At 36.9% G+C, this 24,072-nt stretch overlaps 1 protein-coding gene across 3 annotated transcripts; it reads left to right on the forward strand.

The window, feature by feature from the left end:
- The first annotated feature begins 628 nt into the window (after positions 1 to 628).
- G2E3 (G2/M-phase specific E3 ubiquitin protein ligase) lies at positions 629 to 23,833 on the forward strand. 3 transcript variants are annotated; one of them, XM_077180404.1, is made up of 16 exons: positions 629 to 686; positions 4,455 to 4,509; positions 5,817 to 5,914; positions 7,857 to 7,958; positions 9,445 to 9,569; positions 10,647 to 10,812; positions 11,494 to 11,600; positions 12,663 to 12,779; positions 13,595 to 13,719; positions 13,825 to 13,957; positions 14,652 to 14,774; positions 15,923 to 16,233; positions 16,869 to 17,050; positions 17,231 to 17,403; positions 19,160 to 19,359; positions 19,972 to 23,833. In XM_077180404.1, the coding sequence occupies exons 2-16, from the start codon at positions 4,470 to 4,472 to the stop codon at positions 20,202 to 20,204; spliced, it is 2,235 nt and encodes a 744-aa protein (XP_077036519.1). In that variant the 5' UTR covers positions 629 to 686; positions 4,455 to 4,469; the 3' UTR covers positions 20,205 to 23,833. The 3 variants fall into 3 exon arrangements, with proteins under 3 accessions (XP_077036519.1, XP_077036520.1, XP_054491747.2); XM_077180405.1 differs by lacking the exon at positions 629 to 686 and adding an exon at positions 1,728 to 1,828; XM_054635772.2 differs by lacking the exon at positions 629 to 686 and adding an exon at positions 3,461 to 3,565.
- Positions 23,834 to 24,072: the final 239 nt, after the last annotated feature.

A 24,072-nucleotide genomic window follows, 5' to 3' on the forward strand; every position in this document is an offset into this window, starting at 1 on the left:
GAAAATTGACAATAATAACAATAATAACTATAATAACAATCATTTTCATAAGTCTACAGAACTTAACAGCTGAACCAAAATGAAATAGTCTGTATTTGGAATCATACAGGATACATGTTTGTATACAGCAAATATATTCTGTAATATATACCAGAAATAGTGTTATATATTACAAAAGATGGAGGTAGTATAATAATAACGACCTTTATTCGGTACACCATTACTTGAGACAGATATATCCAGAATGTGGCAAACTGGGATCAGACTCTCAAAAGACAACATTGAGGCTTATCATTTCCATTGGCAGTGTGACAACTCCTTATATATATTAGAATAGTTAGCAAGCCAGACAGGGTACAGACAAGAATGATACTCTACATTTCTTGAAAATGTGCATTTGAATCCATGAAGGACAATGGAAGCTGTTCTGGATAGCAGGTAGGTCATCGGTTATTGAATAAAATGGGACACACACCATACTGCAGTACCTTTAGGAAAATCAACATAATAAGTTAAATTTTCTTTCTCTTTTACTTTTTTAATGAAGAAAATAATTACCTATAATTGTCTTTCTTTACCTTTCACCCACCCTGTTTCACATTCATAGACATCCTTCTTTTCTTTTCAGAAGTACAGAAGGATTACCAGCTGTTTAACAATGCAAGACTTGGCCAACACAGAAGTAGGTAAGCCCAAAATACACAAACGCAGGAGGCAACGGAGACTGTGACAAAGACCAGGCCTCTGAAAGGCCATTGAAGGAAACATTCTGTCCCATGGAGATTAAGCTGGAACTTCCCAACTCACATATTTGTCAGGAAAGAACAAAGTCATTATGGGGTATTTTAGGGTACAGAAGGCGCTTATGGAATGTTTAGGGGAACGGGTGTGATGAAGGTATATTACAGGTGAAGAAGCACAGGAAAATAGAGGCAGTGGGGCAATGGGGCCAGTTCTGTGAAAACAAGCCGCAGGTCCCCACACCTGCCTAACCAACTCCAGATTCCAGATGAACTCTCTGTTCCGTCTCTGTGTGCAGCTAGAGAACTTCCAGCCAGGACAAGTGATCTGGGATCTAGCCTGGGGATCTGCAGAGATTCCGGGCTCAATAGCCAAGTTACCGGGGGAATAAAGGTGTGGAGCAGGTATAGGAGAGACCAGCCTGGGGAGGGCGGCGATGAGCGGAGAGCCGCTCTCGATGGTGTGCAGGGCTGGGTGTTGAGCTGACCCTGCTCAGCGTTCCCAGCTCATGGAGCCGCTCTCGATGGTGTGCAGGGCTGGGTGTTGAGCTGACTCTGCTCAGCGTTCCCAGCTCATGGAGCCGCTCTCGATGGTGTGCAGGGCTGGGTGTTGAGCTGACTCTGCTCAGCATTTCCAGCGTATGGACCTCGGCACTGCAGCATTCCAGCTCTGCTGGACAGGGGAGAAGAACTCGCCAAATCCCAAAGCCGCTGGAATGAGCTCCCTTGTGACGTGGTGCAACACCAGGAGCGTTCCAATGGAAAAACATCAGCACAAACATCAAATGCACAACTTTACTGAGAAACTCCGTTTCATTGCAGCTATGGGGGGAAAAGGCACGGCCTGACACGGTGGCAGTTTAGGCCCCTTGAGAACAAGCTGCAGAAGATAGATTTTTTTTTTTTAATATTTCTTACAAAAACCGCAACTTATTGTTTCCTCGGGTAAATCCTCACAGGAGGCTCGCCCTCTGTTCCGGGGCGGGCCGGGCCGAGCCGCGCTTCCGGCAGGGGGCGGATGTTGGTGTTTGAATCGGCCGTCGGTTGGCGCGCGGCGCGGCTCGGCCCGGTTCGGTCGGGTCCGAGCGGTAAGTGCCGCCCTGGGGGTCCGGGGCGATTCCGGGGCTGCGTGAGCTGCCGGGGCAGGGAGGCGGGAGCCCCTTCCTTGGCCGTGCGGGGAGCCACGTGCAGGAGCCTCCCAGCCGATGCTTTGGGGAGCCGCCGCTGCTTGGCTCCCGCCGCTCGGAGCGGCCGGAGCTCCGGGGGAGCTACCCAAACATGCTCCCTCTGGCCTCCGCGCTTGCGGAACACGGGCGGTGGCACGGGGGGACGCGGAGTGTGGCACGGGAGGGGAGCGGCGGGCGTCGCGCCCAGGACCTGCCGTGGCCCTTGTGCCGGGCGGCGGTGGCGGCTGAGCCCTGCGAGGCGCGGGGGGAGCGCGGCCGCCTGAACCCCGGCCCCGGCTCCTGGGGACGGGACGTGCCGGGAGCGCTGCCCGCCCGCCCGGGGCTGGGCGCCGAGGGACGGGACTTTCTCGGGACGCGGCTCCGGGGAGTGAGCGCGGGGGGACCTGGAGGTCCCGCTGTGTAGAAATTCGGGGTGCACAGGTGGCTTCGGGAGATGTCCTTTGTTCCTGTGCTGGGGAAAACGTGTGCGTGATACCGTGCCTCTTGGGGCTTGCTTTGTTGTTTCTTTTTCAGTCTCTAGTTAAAAGACTTGAATCGCGTTACGCTATGGAGCAGTAAAAAAATTACAAAATGTAGCAAAATCTAAACACCCACTCTGAGGACTTTTCTAGCCTGTTTAGGCAAAGTAGATACGTTTTATTTACATCGGTTTTCAAGACCCTGGGCGATAATGGGGTCGTTCCTGCCTTGCAAGCAGACGGATGCGGATCGCTTTGTTCCTGCCCCCGAGGACCTATGCAGGGGGCCTTAATGGGTGATCCGCTTATCTTTTAACTTGTAAATTCGAACTTTGGGTTCACTTACCCGAAAGAATTTGAGAAAAGTAGAGGGAATTGGGGGTGATGTAGCGTTTTCTTTTTTCTATTTTCCTGGAGCCTGGGAAAGGTGTGTAGGTGATTTTCTTGTTTCCAGCCGCATATATGCTTTGTCCACCTGTAGGGCTTTCTACCAAAAATAATCTTGGCTTGTGTGGCCGTGTGTAGGCAGTTTCTGTATTGTATTACCGCAGGAGCGTGAGAACGGCGAAACTGACAGTGACCATCCTGGGGAAATCCTGAAGAAGGGCAATGTGTGAGAGCTCTGGGGGTCATTTGCTCCCTCTGTTACCTGATTAAGTATAGTTATTCCTCTTTATTTAGAAAAAGGGAAGTGTGTTTCTGGGAAATGAGTGGTCACTTATTTAATCTGACTATCAGTGTGGTGTGTCTTTAGGAATGTTTTAATCTAGTTTAGTAGTGGTGCTTTTTGGTTTGTTTTCCTTTTAGACCGTTTTGTGGCCAAGGTCCTTTGTGCAACTACTCCGGTTCTCAGTGGCACAGAGCACTTGCCTTGTGCCTGAGACTTCTGCCTCCATTTCTTTTTCTTTCTCAATATGCTTTCTTCCCTAGATCTCCAGTAAAATTGCTCCAGTGCTTTATTTGCAATAGTTTAAATTAACCTAAAGTTTGTTCTTGAAGCTGATTTCTGGTAGTCATCAAACCTGTAAATACCGCACCACCGATAGTTGGAGCCTGTCAGGCTTCTGGTTTGACCCTGGGATTTGTTACTGGCTGCTTCCCTGTAGCAAGAGGGAGTTGTCCGCCTGCCTGAGTTCCAGCCGGGGGATGCAGGCCATCACTCTTGGCTTGCAGAACTTAGGTAATGCTTTCTTCAGCTTCCTAAGGGAAGGCAAGTCAAAGATCTACAGATGTGTTCCTTGGAAGAGTGCTGAGAAAGAATAATCATTTTGATGCTGTGGTGAAGAAACTAGGGATTATTTGGTTTGGGTTGATTTTTTTTATCCAAGGTGGGCTAGGATAGGGTGCATGGTGTGGCACACAGTAAAGGGCAGCTCACGTTGCAAGTTAGATCACTGTTTCTACATAAATTACTTTCTACTTCAGAATGTAAAATACACTGTCCTACATAGTGTAAATTCCCTTGTATGCATGTCCCAGTTTTGGATTCCTCACCTTTTTAGTTTGTGGGGTTTTTTTTCCCTTTGGCTTTTTTGTGGATCAAGATTTCTCTGATCCAGGATCCTGCAATTTCTCCAAACAGTGGAGACTATATTCATAGTCACATTGCTACCCAGTTATTTTTTTGTTTTCAAGTTCTTTTTATTAGTACAATCTTTATTTGAGCAGAAGTCAGAGCTATTTCTTAGGTTATCTGTGAACCATTACTTCTGTTGCTTAAAATAAGTAAGAACTCTTCTTTACAAATAAGTTTGTAGATAACTAGCTGTTGCATTGGACTTTTTCTCTTCTGAAAATAAAATGTACTTTGTTTGTTAGTTTGGGGGAACAGGTAAAAGTTGCTATATCTCTCATGCTCTAAGATTTTTTTTCTCGACAATTGCATCCTGCTTTCTGAACCCCTGTCTCCCACAATAACAGTTGAATTATGATATTCTTTTATCATAATACGGCTTTTGGTTTATGGAGTTTATACACTTTCTTTGCAGTTTTGAATAAACATAAAAGAGCTGTATAATGTTCATTTATGCACTGGATGTATTTAATACCTTGTTTCTTTTGCATGACAGCCAGAAGAACTCAGGATGAGCAAAAGGAATAATTTTGATATTCAAAGCACAAAAAGTGAGTAAAGCTTTTATAAAATAATTTCAGAAATACTTAATCTGCATATGTAATGCTAGTCATGACTTGTTTTATTCATGCTCAAAGAGTAGATGAGTTTCCAGTAATAAAATTACTGTGTCCAATTTGAGGCTCTTCAGTACAAGACACACAATGAGCTCCTGAGAGACTGTGGGAACTGGACCTATTTAGTGTGGGGAAGAGAAGGCTGAGAGGGAATCTCATTAACACATATAAATATCTCAGAGGCAGGTGCCAAGAGGGTGGTGCCAGACTCTTCAGCAGTGCCCGGTGACAGGATGAGGGGCAATGGTCATGAATTAAAACACAAGAACTTCCCCCTCAACATGTGGAAGAGTGGCAGAGCCCTGGAACAGGCTGCCCACAGAGGTCATGAACTCCTTCTCTGGAGACATCCAAAACCCACCTGCACAAGGTCCTGTGTCACCTGCTTTAGGTGGCCCTGCCTTGCAGGGGGTTGGACCAGATGATCTCCGGAGGTCACTTCCAGCCCTAACCATTATGTGAAATTGTGTTAGAATCACCTCTTGTCTCAGGAAATGAAAAAGAAATAACTTACAACTTCTTTAGGTTTGTTTGCTGTAATTAGACTATTTTAAAATAGTGTTTTCTGCAGATGTTTTAAGGAAGTAACCTTGTGAATTTAGCAGCCAAGTCACACTGAGCTGTGTTTGAGATGTACCATTCAGCACTTTCTTAGGCTGAAGCAGTAGCCCTATTGTTACTACTGTGACTGTTCTGAATCTTAGGATATTGTAAATGTATTTTATGCATCTACTGGGAATTAAAGGGAAGCTATTAAAAAGTCCATGGAACTATGATAGTGGGCTAGAAGCTTTGGTAAGTGGGAAGTCCTCAAGGTTTTAGTTAAATGCAGTGTTGTCTCAAATTGTTAAATGTTTTTAAAAGCTGTGGTAGCAACTAGATGACATTTCACATGCACCTGGACATTGTTGGCCATTTCACAATTCTCTTTGGGTGTTAAGGGAAGAATATTTCAATTGGGAGCGCAGTCTGCTTGTGAATTTAGCTTGGCTGATAGACCACTACTGAATCAGCAGCTGGTGAAGTATTTTCTTTCTAGTAACTAGAGGAGGAACAAATAGTACATTCTTCTGTATCTATTATAAAATTCAACAATAAGGAAAGGGATATCTACTGTCCTTTATCCAGTAATCTACTTGAAGATGCATGTGATTGAAAGAGGGGAAAGCTACTGCTTTGTAGCTGATCCATAGCAATTCCAGTACACTCACTGTGCTCATAAACATGATTCTGTATTTTAGTCTGTGTTCTCTGTGGACGGACAGATGACTGCCCTGAAAAGTATGGAGAAAAAAGGACCTATGTGGAATACAATCTCACTGTTCATTATTACTGTTTGGTAAGTGTATGGTAATGATATTTGGGGTTTCTGGTTTATCTGAAAAAAAAGGTGCAACAAGTATTTAATACTAATAACCTGTCACGTTTTTGTAATAATTTTGTTGTTGCAAAGCTTGAAATGTGAGCTTTAACTCATAGCCCTGAAAGCTTGTACTTGTCAGGTGCAGCAGATGAAATAAGTAAATCCCAACAAGCCTTTATTCAAAGCTAAATTCTGTTCATGGTCCATTTAAAGGAATTCATTAATTCTCCTAACCTATCATAGCAAATAGCAATGAAGGTACATGTTAAGACAAAAGGAACAGTTTGCACTTACATATTGCCTCCTATAAGAAAAATCTAGTTTCAAAATTTGAAATGTGAAAATTCCACCCAGTGTGGAAAGTACAGAATTTTTTTTTTTAATTTCTCAATATTTCTTGCTGGCTGTGAGCTGTTCTCTGACATTACACAGAACATTGTAACAACTTAAGTCTTAATTTTCAGTTAAGTTATATGTAACCTGTTGATCATATCAGTATAGTTTCACTAAATAGTACAAGTGTATAATTTAAACAAAGCTATGGCTGTAACTTGAAGCTTTTGTTATCACCCTTGACATTTTCCAAGTTTCATATTCCTAAAGGTATACTTAAATTTCCTCTCAAACTCTAAATTTTTGCAAGTCTTTAGAATAACATTACTACTTCACCAAAAAAAGAAATCTTTTGTTTGTTAATAAATATAATTTGAATTGTTCTCCCCAATTTTAAAATGAGTGTCGAGTACCAGAAGTAATGTAGGGGGTATGTTTTCTCAACAAGTTCTTTAAAGAGTGTTGATTGTAGATGATTTAATAGTTTGGACACTGAATCCTTTAAAAACTGAGGAGAGTGGAGGTTTTCTGAAGTTACATAAAGATAGAGAAATTTGATTTTAAATAAATTTTAAGCAGCTGTAAGAAAATAGAGGCCATTATACCATGTTAGTGGTAATTTTGTCCTCCTATATAAGGCTATATCAAATGATAAGAAAAAATCCTATCCTGATGAACAGGTAAGAAAAGGCATGCATGCAATACTGAGCTTTAGGAGTTAAAAGGTATTTTAACTGCAGGAAGCTCATTGTAGTATCTTTAACATTTTTTGTGTCTACTTCTTTTAAAAATGTGCAAAGCCCTGTGATTTTACTTAAATACAGTGTATGTTATATAAGAAAAGAGTTCTACAAAGAGGCACATTAGTGACAGTTTAATTATTCTTTGCCAAATGTCTCACAGTTGGAAAAATATATTTAATTGGTTTGGGTATGTAATCTTACATTTATTTGAGTACAATATTGATAAAACTAGTTTAAATGGTACTATGTTGACATTATAAAATGAGACTGTAAAGAATATAAACGGCATCAAGTTGTGAAACTCTTCAGTTATTTGAAGACTGTAATGTTGCTGCCTAACTTTAAATTATCATCAAGCTCTTCTGATTTGCCTAGTTACTTGATTCTGTGTTTATTTAAATCTCCTCTAAAGCGAATTACTTTCCCTCTTAGGTGACACTTCAGTACAGTTACTTCCTACTGTGCTTCATTATCTTCACAGCACAATTGTCATTCATATTAACTAAGCTAATTTAATTTTACTTCCTCTGAAGATTTATATGCTGAAAGTAATTGTTTGACAATTATCTGAATAGTCTGTATACTTCAAAAAGGAAGCAAAATACACTATCTCTGGCCCTACAGTATTATACAATTACTCTGTTATGAAATACTTATTTTCATTTTACTGGTTATTGTCATGTCAGACAAAAATGTGTTTTATATCAGATTTTTAATCATTAAAATGTTTACATGTGAGCTTTTTTAGACTAAACTTCTCTCTTACTTGATAAGCACAGTGTATGTAATTTTAAATCTTTAGATTAGGTGGATGTTTTGAAATACTTAATTTGTTTTTGTAGTTAATGTCAAGTGGCATTTGGCAGAGGGGTGAAGAAGATGAAGGTGTAGATGGATTTTTGATCGCAGATATTAGAAAAGAAGTAAAAAGAGCTGCAAAACTGGTAAGAATGATGTCTTTGGTATTTACAAGGGGAAAAAGGTAACTTTTAAGTGCTCGTAGTACTGCCTGTGGGGTTTGTTTTCTTCCTCCAATGGACAATGTGCTGAACCCATTCAAGCACCTGAACTCTATGTTTAAATAACAAGTGTGTTGGATTTGTGGAAGCCACAAGGAAAAAAACCCTGCAGAAATTGTAATGATCCACCCTTAAGGAGAAGGGAGCACCTAAGATTTTGCTTATTGGGCAAAAGGAGTGACAAAAGTCAGAGGGTCCACTAGAGGTCAGAAAGTTTAATTAGTAATTTACACACTTGGCCTTGGGCTTTGTGGGGGGTACCTTTTTGGGGATAGGTTTCTCCACCCCAAAGGTAGATTTCTTGCCCTCTATGTAAATTAGTTCTCATGAGCAGTCTGTTGTTTCAGGCCTTTCTGGAAGTGGGTTGGAGGGCCTTGGGGTCTAAATCCTACCCCATAGTCTATGCCCACTTCTGCTCCACATTCCTGTGCTTGCACTGTGCTGTGTTGTGGTTCTTTCTCATAGACAAGTGAATCTCTGCTGGGCCCTCTGCTACAGTCAAATCTTCTTTCTGACGGTGTGTCCTGGGTTATCACCAGCAGTTTGTGTGTGTTACTGCCAGCAGTCCCTGGTTGGCTCCACTGGGGTTGTCAGTGTTTGAGACATGCACATTAGCCCCATGTCTTCTGGGAATCCGGCTCCATGGTCTCACTTTGGTCACAAGAGGGCTTTAGTGACAGTAATTTTTCGTCCTGGCTGCAATTTGAATTGGTAACTTTCTTTGAAGCTTCAGTAACGAAAATACTATTCCACTTGGGTTGTTATTCAGGCAAGAAAACAGTTTCCAAGGCTGTTTGTTATAAAACAGGAACTCATTAGATACCTGTTAGTTTCTGGGAGCAGACAGTTTCTGATGAGCCTCAGGAGAGGCTTAGTCTAATGCAGGCTGAGGCCTGGTGAATGTTTCTGAGATCACAGTGTGGCCTGGATGCTCCATTACAATTCACCCCACAACTGAAGTCAGCTTCCCTGGGCCTCTAGAGTTTGCAACTATTGTTATTCCACAGGTAAGTTCCAGATAAATAAGAGTGAATTAAACTTTCATAATACCTCATGACATTGTGCTGAGCTTGAAGCTGAGAGTAAATAATTTATAGATGCCTATATATAAGCATATATATGTCTATGCCTATTATAGCTGTATAAACTATAGGTACTGGTAAAATAACTTGTATGTTATCTTACATGTCACAAGACAATATGCATATAAACCAGTACATTAAGTCTGGGAAATAACTGCATATATTTACTCTTTGTAACAGAGCTAAACCACATTAGTCTTGTCACAATTTTAATCTATTAGCTACTATTCTTTCTTACACTTTTTGTAACTTTTCTATTGGTTTAATTCCTATAATTTTACTTGTATTTAAAATGTTAATATTCTGTTTCCAAAACAAATTATTTCCAGAAATGTAATATCTGTAAGAAAAAGGGAGCTTCAATTGGATGTGTAGCTCCTAAATGCAAACGAAGTTACCATTTTCCTTGTGGGATACAAAGGGAATGCATTTTCCAGTTTATGGAAGACTTCAGGTGAGTTTTGGGCCTTTGTAGTTTTTCCATTTTCAATTTATTGTATTTATACAGGAGGTGACTTGGGTTTCTTTCATGCCTTGTTATTGGATAGGCTGATAGTTGCAAATGACATCAGATTATCTAGGAATCAAATACCTGATTTGTGGTAGACATGAAAGTCAAACAGTTATATTGTGTACCTAATATTTATAAACTCAATTCCCAACACTTTTAAATACATGACTTTATGCTTATACAAGTAGTTAAGTTGTTTATAAAACTGAGCAGTAAATTTTGAGCTCTGAAATAAACTGCATAATGGTTGATTTGGGTATTTGTTTGCATGTCTCCTGTGCCTTTCTTGAAATGGCAGAGCTTTGGATACCTGTATCTCTCAACAGTCACAAAACAGTGTCTGCCATTTTGTTGTGTTTCCAAGTTTCTCAGAGAGGCACTTCAGGGGAAATGGGCTTAATATCAAATGTCAAAAAAATTGTTTTCTTTTACTGTCATCTGTCTAGCATCTTGGCTGTAGTCAAAATACTCTTGAGTGCATTATCCTTCTTGTTGTGAGCTGAGTTTGTAGGGTAGATGGATTGAAGTCTGGCAGACAGTTAACACAAAACAACTTGCATTACCTTAAGTAGGTGTAAAGGTAAGGCATTTTCAGAAAGGTTTGTTCTAGAGCTGCATTTCTTGGATGTCATGATATGGAATATCCCTTAGGTCAGTAGGGATTAGCCATCCCAGCTGTCTCACCTCCCAGTTCCTTGTGCATCCCTACCTGCTCACTGGTGGGGAGGGGTGAGAAACAGAAAAAGTCTGGACTGTTCAAGATCTGCTGGGCAATAGCTAAAAACATCACTGTGTTATCAACACTGATTTCTTCACAAATCCAAAACATCACCATACAAGTTACTATTAAGAAATTTAACTCTAGCCTAGCCAAAACCAGTATGTCTGCATTTTTAGCTTGTTGCATAGCACTTAATCATGAAAAATTGATTAATGAATTAATTTTGATGTCTTTAAATTTTATGAAGAAGGTTCTTAAAATGTTGTTTTGTTAACAGAACTATAAATTACTCTTTTTAGATCTTACTGTTGGGAACATAGACCAGTCCAAGAGTTTATGGATAAAGAACCTAGAGGAGCTTCACAGTGCACAATATGCCTGGATTTGGTTGAACATCTTCCAGTGTACACTGTATTGAAAAGTCCTTGCTGTAAAAATGCTTGGTTTCATCGAGAATGCTTGCAGGTAATACAGGTTCTCCCTTTCAGTCTTTTTGCATCCATGGAGATCACATTTCTGTTTAAACATAATGGAACAATTGCTTACTGGTAAGTGTAGGTAGTAGGTATGAAGTATACTAGGTTTGAAGAGCAGTGCTAAAATTGCTTTATGCACACAAAAGGATTTTGAGGTTTTAATGCTATTAATTTTTCTCTCCCTGTGGCCCCTCCATGTTTCTGCATGTATGATACATATTTCATGCCTTTGCTACTTTTAGGAACTGAAGTTCAGCAAGTTTCTTGCAAGTCATTATGTGTAGAATCTGAGTGCTAAAAATGTAATTTATCCATCATCAGTTCTCTTTGGCTAAATCCAAGACTAGAAAAAATTATAGCTTTCTTTTTGTAAACTTACACTGGATCTGGAGAGGGTACTTACACTGACTGAAAAGGATGGTGCTTTTGTTTATGGATCTTATTCTGGCATATGAGCTCTTTCCTTAAAGGAAGAGAAAATTCTTGCCATTTGCTTTTATGTCAAGTCACATCATAACTGATACCAGCTTTAACACCCATGTCAGGACGGTATCCATGAATGTAATGTGTCTGAATATTAAGACATAATTTGTTGTCATATTAAGGATGGTAGTAATTCAATAATTGGTCTGGTTTCTTTGTTGTGTTTTTTGTTTTTTTCTTGGCACAGTATCAAGCTTTGAGTGCTGGGATATTTTTCTTTAGGTGCACAGTATGTAATAACAAGGACAAATTTCAAAATGAAATGTTGAGAATGGGCATACACATTCCAGAAAGGTAAGTAATTTTGTTAATGACTACTCTTGTATGAAAACTTTGATAGGCTGTTATAAACATTCATTTTATTCTACAGAACTTCAGCTATTAATATGTGAAATGTTGGTTCTACCTTCAGTTGTAGAATTGTTCAGTTTGGTAAGGAGTAGCCTGTTTCCTTTTAGATGCACATAAAAATAGGCAAAGGTGAAATTGGTTCTATCAAACACAAAACAGAAAGCTCTGAAAAGTCACTTTGAATGGCATGATTCAGCTTAAATTCTAAACCCAATTGGAAGATAAAAGCACTTCTTAAATACAATAATTTTTCCTTAACGTAGAGATTGCTAAGAAGTGTATCTTCTGTGTCCAAGTTTAATTATCTGAATTTCTGTCATGGCTGATTACTCAGCCATACAGCTCCTGTCTTCTGCCAAGGGATTGCAAAGGTTATGTTAGTATAATATCTGCTTCCAAAATTCCAAGCTGTTTTTCCTGTTTCTGTCACCTGAAGAGTCTCAAAATATGACAGAAAGAGATCAGAATGATGCTTCTTTGTTAGAAGTATTATTACTTAATAACTATTAGCTTTCAGAGAGCACCATCAATTCCCTCTTGAGACAGAAGCTTAAGATTCTGGAGAGGAGGAAGAGTCAAAATAATTTATGAACTTCACCATACTGGCCTGGAACATTCTGAGTTACTATTCATGAAACCAGTTTCAGTTGTAACTCATGTAGGTTGCCTAAACAAATATCCATGTTTTCTGTGAGAGAAAAAAGAGATGGAGACAGAGCAAATGTGCTGTGTCACTGAAGTCATATGAAAAATAATAAATACTTGAAATCAAAGTAACTTTATGCAAGAAAAAGTCTGTGTTTTATAGTATTATTTTAGTTACTAGACTTCCCCCCCCCCTTCCCCCTCTCACTTACCTAGAAACCCCCTGTCTGTTACCTAGTACATGACATGATTGAAATATATTCATATGTTTGTAGCATATATCTTTTTCAAAATACTGGGCAACACATTGAAACAATCAGAAATAGAGTTCTGATATCCAATCTTCTGCCTTGTTTACAGGGATGCATCTTGGGAACTTGAAGAAAATGCATATCAAGACTTACTGCATTGTTATCAACACTGTGATGTTAAAAGGTGTCTCTGCAAGAAAGGAAGAGACTATAATGAACCTGATAGGTATGATACTTTAGCAGGAAAGTATAACTTGGGATATAATAGGTTTTTTGACATATTTTTCATTGTTGTGATTTATAATTTTTGTGTACATAAGTGTTTGGGGTTTTTTTGGCATCACGTTTTAATGTCAAGCGAACACACTGTCTAGATAGTGTTTTTGTTTTACTCAATATAATCATATTTCAGTACTAAATTTCTCTAACTTCATCTGGTTATAAAAGCCATGAAAACCAAATTAAATGGATTATCAGTTACTTTGTCCTCATTTTTTACGGGCTGAAGTAGAATTTATGCATCAACACAGCATGTACCTCAATTAATGTTGTGTATGTATCATTCAGAGTTTAATTCAGCAATTTATTAAATGTTAACTTCTTGTAAAGGCTATAAGTATTTTATTGTTAAAGTAGTAGACTTAGGTCGTCAGTAGTTTGAATGTTTCCCTAGAGAGCTCTCCTTTAAATGAATTACTATTTGGAAAAGCTGACTGGTGGATACCATAAAACACAGAGGAGTTTGCTGACTAGCAGGAGGAGAAGAAGATAGTGCTTGCAATCTGTTGACTTCAGAACAGAGGAGTACTAATAGCCTCACTCAGTGCAAGCTGCTGGAACATGAGTAGCTTTTTTTTCTTATTGCAGCCAGTTATGAGTATATCTTGTGTGAAGAAAGTCTCCTTAATTAGAATCAGTTCTGCCAGACTGATAAAATTATGCTTTATTGGTTTAGTGTCAGGATTGCCCTTATGATTAGTCTTGGTTTTAACTAGCCTCATTCTTCTGTCTAATTCTAAATATCAAAGTTTTTCCTTTTAGTAAATGGGAAATTCAGCGTTGCCAGTACTGCGGTTCTCGTGGGACTCATTTGGCCTGTTCATCTCTGAAGGCATGGGAGCAAAACTGGGAGTGCATGGAATGCAGAAGTATCTTTGCAAAATCAGGTGAAGTTATGGATGTGACAGTGATTTCTTAAATGATAACTTCAGGTTATATAAGCATATTTTGCAACTAGAAAATTCATTAATTAATAAATTGTAATCCTACAGGGAAGTATAGCAAACGGAAAAAGCGTGCTTTGTCTGCCTCTGAAAATTCAAATGGAACACCTTGTTTGCTGGAAGAGCCACCTCCAAAGTCCCCTCGGCAGTCATCTGGATCTCCACGCAGTTTTCTACTCCAGTGTGTAATTTTCTGTTTTCTCACAGAAATTGATCATTGCCCTAAGATAATACTTAAACATGAGGAAATGGGATGGCTTATTCCATAGGGATGGCTTATTCCATAGGAATTAAATAGCAAATCAAATGAAATTTAGAATAAAAAATTTAGTGATTGAAGTTTTCTGAGTAAGCCATGAACTCTGTAAGGTTGCTATAGTTATTTGAATTTGGTGGCATGTAAACCATTTTTTAGTTTGGTAAAGATAGATCCTTGTTAAAGGAGTTTCAACAATTTAGTGGTAACTTAAGAATATACAAATGACAAAGCTTTAAGTTTGCTTATTGGAATTTTTTCCATTTTAATAGTGTTCTAGAAGTCTGACTTTAAGACAGATGTTCATAATAATGTTTTCCTCTGCTGTTTTCAAGTTTGTAAGAACTAATATTTTTAGTTTTTACTTACTGTGTCAGTCAGGGCTTTCATCTGATGTATTAGATGCAGCTAAAAACACATCCTAATTAGTCCATGGTGTAATAAAATACAGAATCATTATTTTCAAAATTGTAGTTCAGGCACTGGTGAACTTCATGGAAATGGAGATACAAATGAGATTCAGTACTGATTTAGGGGGAAACTATACTGCTACCTTGAAATAGGAAGTGTTCATGCATTCTTCAGTTGTGTCTTCTTAAAATACTATTTTGACTTCTAGATCACCAAAGATAATGTGCCAGAACTTGTCACCGTGCTCACACCTAGAACAGCCAGCATCCAACAGAGTGACAGTGTCCCCATCTCCAGTGATGTCAAACTGGAACTGGTCCCTGAGGCACAAGTATTTCTTCTATTTTTCTTGTTTTGAAGAGTAATCTAGCACATGTCTTTTTACAGTATTTCCTACAGACTCTGTGTGTGTGTGTGGTTTGTGTATATACAGTATATACATATCTGTGTGTATATACAGTATCCATATATGTTTCTCTGTGTGACTCTATACAGTATGCCTATATATTTGTGTGTGTATATGTATATAGTCAGTCAAAAATGAGATGAGTTTACACTTAAAATCAGAAGTCATAGCTTGAGAAAGGCTTCTGCTGTTTATAAATGCTAGAGGGGTATGAGGGGAAAAGAATGAAAACTATGGAGAGTTTTTAGGTTAGGTGGTAAGGGGGTCAAAACCCAGAAATGCATATTTGTCCTTACTGATGCATGGCTAAACATTCTTTAGAAAATACAGAATTAAAAGAATCCTAATTGCTTTTTTCTAATTAGATAGGTCCTAAATTTTTAATGTTTTTGTATTTGTACCATATGAATACTTCGTGACTGTACTAAAGTCAGTGCTAAAACAACATGTTTTAATATAGAATATTCAGTTTGAGGACATAAAATTCATTATCTTCTTGTGAGTAGTTAATTTATGGATTCTACCTTATGTGCTAAAAATTCTGATAAGCAAATAAGGTGTTTCTAGTAAATATGGTATTTGAGATAGTTTTGGTTGGAAGCTTATAAAGAAAACATCTTGTTTTTTTTAATGAGAATTTTCTTCCCTCTCAAATATACTTTTTTTATTATAGTGATGATTGTTCTAGTTTGGTTGCAAAATATCTGTAAGGCAAAATTATAAACTTCAATTTCTTACTTGTTTCATTCTGTTTAAATGTCAACTTGTGTGATGATGGCTTGGTACTGTGTTGGAGTCACTGAACTAAGAAAATCACTATTTGATTTATGCCAGGGTAATTATTCCACCCTCTTTTTTCAGTTCTTAGAGGTATTCTAAAACTTGCCACTATAGTGTTAAAATTTTTTAAATATATACTAAATGTTTTACTGATATAATTCAGGCAATACCTGAATGTGCCACAGTGTTAAAAGAAGTGTTCTTCTTAATATACTATTTAAATATTTTTTGTGTAACTGTTGTTAATTACGAATCATAGATTTAATCTGAGAATACATGCAATTTTCTTGTAGGTATTTAAGACAGCAAAGAAAGGAAGTTTGTAATATACTGAAGGAGTTAAAGGTACAAGTTCAAACAAAAACAACAAGACTTAACATCAATGCAGAAAATATTTGGAGTAGTGCTTTAAAAGGATTTAGACAGCGCATCTTCAGTCCTACAAACACTATTGAAGTAAATTTCTCAAACTGCAAAAATAGATCGAAGACAAATACTTCTTCTGCATCAAAACACCATTTCTTCCAAGTATTAATGCTTCACCTTCAGAATTCATCATTGTTTGAGGGCTCTTTTGGAAAGAACTTGTCCCTTGATTTTCAAGGTAATTAGTTGCTGTATTCAAAAGCGAATTGAGAAGTGTATAACTTAAAATATTTTTTAATCTTTATCCAGTATGAGCATCAGTTCACAAGTATAGTCCTGAAGGATAAAAATTGGGGATTGATTTTTTTATTTTTTCAATTCTAAAGAGGGATGGTGTGTGGATTTGTAATTTTAAAAATTTGGGTTGGTTGGAAAAGTCGACTACAACCATTGAAAAACAGCATATAACTAGACTTGGAACTTTTTAGTTAGTGTATTTGTTTTCTTTAATTTAATTTCTTTCTTTCTGTCTCGCTTTCTCTGCTAATTATTTTCCTTTCCCAAAATTTTTAGAGCATTATTTCTCATAGTGTGCTTCCAAAAGACCCCAAGTTAGCTTCTTTGAGTTCTTATGCTTCAGAATTAAATATGAGTTTGGTGTAAAGTGGAAGTTACATCTCCCAATCCTTGATAGTGGCTGAAGAGCTGGCATAAAAGAATGTGGTACTCCTATGTAAAAATAGGGTCTTATAGTTTGAACTGTCAGAAGATAGCAAAAGTCATTAAGAAAAAACAGTACTATGACATTTTCTACTAAAAAATGATCAAAAATAATTTCTATGCATCTAAATAAACATACTTTTTTATTTGCAGCTTTAAAAGAAAATCTTTATTTTGAAGCTGGTAAAATGATTGCTGTTTCTCTGGTTCATGGTGGTCCACCTCCTGGGTTCTTTTCCAAAACACTGTTCAAATGTCTTGTCTATGGTCCAGAGAATGCGAAGCCAGTTTTGGAAGATGTTGCTGATGTTGATGTAGCACAAACAATAAAAACGGTAATATGCCATAAGTTTCTTTTTATTTCTTATAGTCTATTTCAAATATAGTCTCAAGACTATATTTGGAGATAGAGAAGGACTTACTGAATATAAATTGTTGAAATTAAAAGGTTTATTTTTCAGAAATGTTTGCTACACGTGTGTATACATAAGTGCCTAACTTATCTTTTTATGCAGATAAAATATGCAAATAGTCTGTCCAGCCTACAGTCTACACTACAGGACTGCTGTGAATTCCTCACTGCTGCTGGCTGTTTTAGACCTGTAACAGCTTTGTGTGATAAGAACATGCTGGTGAATGACATACTGATCTATCATGTAATCAAGAGAATTACTTTACCCCTAGAAAGGTTTGTTTTGCTTGAGTTTTCAAACTTCTTGGTTCTTCTCCTCACTGCAGCTCTAAATAATATGTTGCTAAAACTAACTCTCAGGTATTCTTACTTACTCCATTTAAACCACTGAAGTGTACTGTAATTTTCAGTTGTTTAAGTAGCAGCTGTTAACTAAGTAGTTAAACTGAAAAACTTTTTTCTCTACATATCTGCTCTGACTTCTCCTTGGTCACATTACATTCCCTTTTCAACCTTATGAAGAAGGCGGATTCACAGTTTTGAAGCTACAGCATCACAAAGACCTTTGCGCTGTACAATTTCTCTAGCTTATGTTCAATTCTAATTCAGAATTGCTCGAATTTGGAATCTTTGTTTTAGAAATGTTTAACATATGTTTAGAATTCAAATGAGTTTTCTAGAGTTCTAATTAGGGAGTTGGTGTGTGCTATTAGGAGTGCAATACTCTAAACAAGTGCAAGTTGGCCTGCTTAGAATATAAGCATTGCATTGATGTTTCTGTGAGATAGTGATGACCTCATGAGCTGGAAAAGTTGCAGCTCTTGACTGTTCTTTGATTGGTCTCTGGCCTTACTTCCAATTCGCATTCTTCATCTGCTCAGTAAAAATTTATTGGATGCTAATTTTTCCAACAAGCATAGCCTGATTTAAATTTCACATATAGTATTACCTCTGACAAATTTGATTACTCTGTCTCAAAGAGCTATGAAAACTGATTCTTAATATGAGGATTTTTTTAAATGAAGGTCAGAAGAATTTCGTCCTTTAGTTCAAGGCCCTCTGGCATGTTTGAACAGTCTATATCATATTTTTAAATTAGTGAGTTAAACAGTAAAACATAATAATTAGTGCATTTAAACAAATGCACTAATTCAAACACTTAAATATTAAGTTAACTTGAAACACCATGAGGTAGTGGAGTTTAGAGCATTTGAGAGATGGGCTTAAGGTGGGCATAAGAGAGTAGAACAAGAAATTACTTGTCCCTATAAAGGACTAGAGAGTTGGTTATTTTAGCTGTTAAATGTCCTGTGCCAGTGGGCACCACTGAAAAGAGCCTGTCTCTGACCTTCTATCTCTTCAGATATTTCTACATGTTGAGATTCCACCTGAACCTTCTCTTCTCTAGGCTGAAGAGTCCCAGCTCTCTGAGCCTCTCAAAGGGTTATGCTGTAGTCCCTTAATCTTTCTAGTCACCCTTTGCCAGAGCCTGGCACTGCACACAGCACTTAAAGTGTGGCCTTACTGCTACTAAGCAGGGGAAAAAGATCACCTCCCTTGAGCTGCTGGCAACACAGTTCCAGTACAGCCCAGCATGCTGCTGTCTGCATTTGTCACAGGCAGAAATAACAGCACATGCAAACTTGCAAAAGCCAAGCAAAGGCTATCTTATAAGAGAACTCATTTTGTCTATGGACAAGGAATTTAGGCTGTTTTCCAAAGAGCTATTTGTAAGAAAGAGAATTGCTGTGTTTTCTTACTAAAGTTAAAAATATGCCTTGTACATACAATCAAGTACCAGGAAATAAGGTTAGTTTCTACATATCATTGGTATTTCTTTCATCTCCCCAAAAAGCTCTACAGAAACATTTAGATTGTTAAAATGAGACTTAAATGCATTTCCCAAGATAAAATGGGAGTACTATGTAACCTTCTTGACAAGATTTAGAGACTGGAGATGGGGAAGATTTATTATATCCCATCTTGCAGAGTTCTGATGCATTGTCACTCTTTTTTTATCCCCCTCTCCTAGTTTTAGGCAGGGTTTGAAAACGCTTGGTGTTCTGGAGAAAATGCAAACGCACCCAGATGTGTTCTCTAGCATATTCTGCTACAAACCTGAAAGACTTTCAGCGGAAACTGTTTACAATCTCTTTACAATCCATTCCTCATCAGATGTAAATAAAGTTGAAGGTGCTGATTTTTGGATGGGCTATTTGCAAGATGTGGAAAGTAAGTTTTGGTTTGGTTTCTTTTTTGTTTTTTGTTTGTTTGTTTGTTTGTTTGTTTGTTTTTAAATGAAAAAATCCTCCCCTTCCCTGTCCAGGTTATTTAGTTGCTGGTATACATACAGAATTTGATTTTCAGATTTCAGTGATGTAAATAAATCAAGGTTTTGTAGTCACTGTCAGTTCCTAATTGTTCCTTCTTCCCCCTTTTTCTTACTAATTAGAATTTCTCAAACTGTTGCCCAGACCTTTAGAGTGGTTAATATCTGAAAGATTGTCTCTAGGATTCCTGTGAATTTAAATATGAAAATCCAACACACAACCTAAGTGATACAGAAAAATCCTTTATTAGATAGATTGTCTGAAATCTTAAAGACCTCTGTTTCCTATCTTTTGCTTGCAGAAGAGATTTTTGTATTCACTTAAGATTTTTCAGAAGTAACTGAAGTGGGATTTTCTTGCTAAACTTTTTCTTAGGTAGCCATATAACTGCATATTTATTCAGCATATTGATTTGATTTCATATGGGGTTTTTTTCCCCTTAGCACTTAACATGTGGGGTAATGGCTAATGTGTAATAGACAATCAGTGATAAAACTTAATCCTTTTCTTTTAGGTGGTGACTCTGTAGTGACATTGGAGGATATTCTGCTCTTTGTAACAGGCTCCTCTTATATACCAGCCATTGGTTTTGATCCTGAACCTACTATTAAATTTTTACATATAAGGTATCCCATTGGAAACAGACTTCTTAATTGCTTAGAGCTTCCTAGAACAAAGACGTATCAGCAGTTCAAAAATAAAATGGAGCTCACCATCAGAAACACACTAAGAGTTGAAAGGGAGTAAGTATTTTTGCTATTAAACTGAATGTTGGAAACTTGAGTTTTCTGCGGGAACATCTGCTTTCAGTTTGCTACTGTATTTTTGGACAACATGCTTTTAGTATTTTCTGACCTTTCCTCCAAAATTATGCTAAAAGTTGTTATGAGATGGAAAACAATTATCAAATTTAAAAAAGCCTTTATCTCCTGAAAAATTTTCCTTTTGAAGTTGACCTTAAGAGTCCTACATCTCGTGCAGAAGTAGTTTAAATGTTAGCTTTTGCTGTAGACAGGTATGAAAAACACACTCTGTAACAGGCAAGTATGTGGATTGTATCAAATACTTAAGTAACTTATTTGTCAAAAACAAGCCAAGTACATTTTGAAGATAATTGCTGTATAGAGTTGTCTTGCATAAAACTGTGATGCAGTTCTTCAGTAATTGTTTTGTATTGATTCATTTATGTTCTTATGGAAGGTCTGGAGAAAACCGCTAAAATAATTCAGTGCAAGAAAAAAATTTGGTTGAACATGTGTCTCTGTTTTTAAACAAGATCTTTGACATTTGCACATTTCTGCATTCTACTGTCATACATTAATTTTTAATTACACATAGAGCCAAAATAGTAAAAACCAGAAGGAAATCTTGAACATGCAACAATACCTGGTCTTTCAAAGTGAAATATAGGAGTTAGACTTAATGTTTTAAAGTATGAAAGAACAAAAGTTTGTTGCTCATTAGAGCATATAAACTTGTCCTCCATTTAAGTATTTTCATTCAACCATGCACTAAAACTCTTTGTTAAACTAAAGGCAGTCGACCATCAAGCTTGTCTGGGCCTGATGCTTTTCTAGCTTTTATTCTAAATTCTTCCAGTTCAGTCATAGGCACATTCTGAGCACTGTATAAAATATATTTCAGTGCTGCAGTAATTTGTGCAAATGGCTGGGCCATTAAGCTGTAAAATATAAGTCGTGAAATTCCCATACAGCAATACTTTAATGTTACTAATGCAAAAACTATGACATTAAAAGGACATTTAAATACATTATTTTTAAATGTATGCTGCTCTCTGTTTTGAAATTATACTATTTCCCTCTGTTTTGACTGCCTGTGCTATATGTCCTTAACATAAGCTGTGCTATACATGTAATACAGATACATGCATCTGTCTATATGTATGCACATTATTCAAAATACTGGAAAATAATTATATACTTTTTTTATTAATATAGCTTGGTTTGAATTGAAAATATAAGCAGGATCGCTTTACATTTGAATTCTTTGGCAAGAAAGTACATCCACAGTAATTATAAATGGCTAGGTGCTTCTGCAAAAATAATAGAAAGTCTAAGGAAATCATTGCAAGTCCTTATAGATCAGACATTTTTCATTACTAATGCCTAAAACAATCTAATCTCATCAGTCTTGTCATTATAAATTTAAGACTATTAGAAAGTAAGACAAGATTTAGAGTGGTTTTTGCTTGTTGGCCAAAAGCATATTCAAGTCTCCTTTAAAAGAAACATATCATCTCTTGGAGAATGTAATTTGGCTTTTTTATATACTAAACATTTTCTCAGTGTCTTCTCCAATAATATTTTGTGTTTCTGATCTTTGCATAATTTTTGACTCTCATTATGTCAATAAATTCTTCTAGTCTTAGCATTCCCAATGGTCTGTTACCATTACAGTGAGAGTGGTTTGGCACAAATTTGTTTACATAATAAAGATTTATGTTGTATGTTTGTATTTTTCAAATATAATTACTTTCCTGAAAATATCATATTATACTTTAAAAATGGGTGCAGTATTTGTTTTTCTTGCCTAGCTAATGATGAATATGTTCTCTAATGTTATTCTTCCATATGAGAAGTACAGATTTTACAAAAGTAGCAAGCAGAATGTGACTAATTTTAAAGGATGAGGACTTTTGGTACCTGCAGTGGCAAGAGAAATTGTTCAGAACCTGGAACTAATAAACAGCATTTTAAAACCTTCAATGGGGAAAGAAGTAATAAAACAATGTGAACATAAGGCTTCAAAACATACCTGAGATTACAAAAATAGAGTTCACACCTTTTATTGCTTATAACTTTTGAACTCAGCAGTTAAAAGGCTTTTATATAAAGGCAGAACTAACTTATATGCCAGATATAAAAAATGTCAACTTTAAAACGATCTTGCACAGATTTTGTTCCCATTGTCCTGAACGGGTACATGTCAGTGTCAGGCAAGTTGTCTCCCTTTTCTATTGATTTGATCAGCTCTATCTAGACACTCCAATACAATACTTCATATATTCAAGTGGTATTCCTGAATGCTGCTATGGAAAGCAATTTCCTCATTTTCAGCATTTCTATAGACCAGTCATAAATTCTTTTGAACTGTTCATTAGAATTCCATTGAATAAGCTAACTTCCAAACACAGAATTGTATCCCTTGTCTTGACATTGTAGAAACAATTTATATAGTTATAAGGACCCTATATTTTTTATTGTTGTAGCAGATCATTGAAGTGCAATATTATGGGGTAGTTTTCATTTTACATAAATATAGCCTGAGGCATACCTTGAAATTAGGGAGGCTACTTACTTTCAGTATTTCTGTAACACAGGGAGAATAATTGTGTACGCATCAATGTATAAAATATATTATAGACAGTGCTTCTTTTATAAGATTTGTCAGCATCATGAAAGAACTATTGCAGTCCTTTTTGTGTTTGGCCAAAGAACTTCACCTCACAGTTTCTGCATCAAACCTTTAGTTTCCATCTGGAATTAGCACATCAAATAAGCTATTTGTTTTCTAGAGTGATAATTTTCTGCTAAACTGTAATATATTAGTATCAGTGGGTTTAGTATGGTCTCCTTAATAATGTAGATAGAATAAAAAAACCATCGTCAAGTATTTTAGCTCTATGTCTGAAAAACCAAGGAATAAGAAATCTGTGACTTGCTTTTTTGCCCATTCAGAGGATGCTTACCAGAAAAAGCTGTTAGGTTTTTTAACTGAATGAAAAGTGAAATATAGTCCAAAGGAGAAAAAATTTCTTTGTACTACAAGTCTAAACCATTGTGTGCTGCACCTTTGATTATCTTCATTAAGATGTTATGTCCTGGAATTTGAAAACATGAGAATTTTGAATTAATTCACGTTCACATTCTGTATATGCAAAAAAATCTACTTTAAATAAAATTGCAACATACAAGCCTACAAAATATGCCTTTCAAGTATATTTTGAATCTGTTTTATATGGTAAAACATTTTAAAGATCAAACTTTTCTGTTTCTTATATAAGGGAATATCTAATAGGAAAAAAGAAAAATAAAAATGCAAAAACTTTTAATGTGTCAAATCATATGTATACAGAAAATCATTTTCAAAATGTTAATGTTTGTAAAAAAACTATAACCAACCTGCTGATTTTGTATTACATAAACAATGATATTTTTAAAGTTATGGTATTTAGAATGTTATGCAATATACTGTAATTTTGTAAATTTTTTTAGCTCTAACTTGAACTCTGCAGGATCAGTGCCTAAACTCTGTTGCATCTTCAAGCAATATTTTGTAGCATCAGTGTTGAATAATCAGTAATTGTGGGAAATACCGTGTATATGTGCAAAGTGCAATAAAAGGTTAAATACGTAGCTTCCGTGTTTTTATTTTGTTGATTTATGGATTTTAGCTCTAGAAGTGTTATCACTATTTTCTATAGTTTCATCTGCGTACTTGTAGATTTACACAAAGGTGTATATGGCATGTTTATCCGTGGTATCCAAAGCTGAGCTGGGGCAAGGCGGCTCTTTCCCGGTGGGATTGCTGTAGGGGCACGAAGGCAAGGGGCCTGCGGGTACGTGCCATGTGAGGCAGAGGGAAGGAAACTTCT

Source organism: Agelaius phoeniceus, chromosome 6 (assembly GCF_051311805.1).
Source record: "Agelaius phoeniceus isolate bAgePho1 chromosome 6, bAgePho1.hap1, whole genome shotgun sequence".
Classification (NCBI taxonomy): Eukaryota; Metazoa; Chordata; class Aves; order Passeriformes; family Icteridae; genus Agelaius; species Agelaius phoeniceus.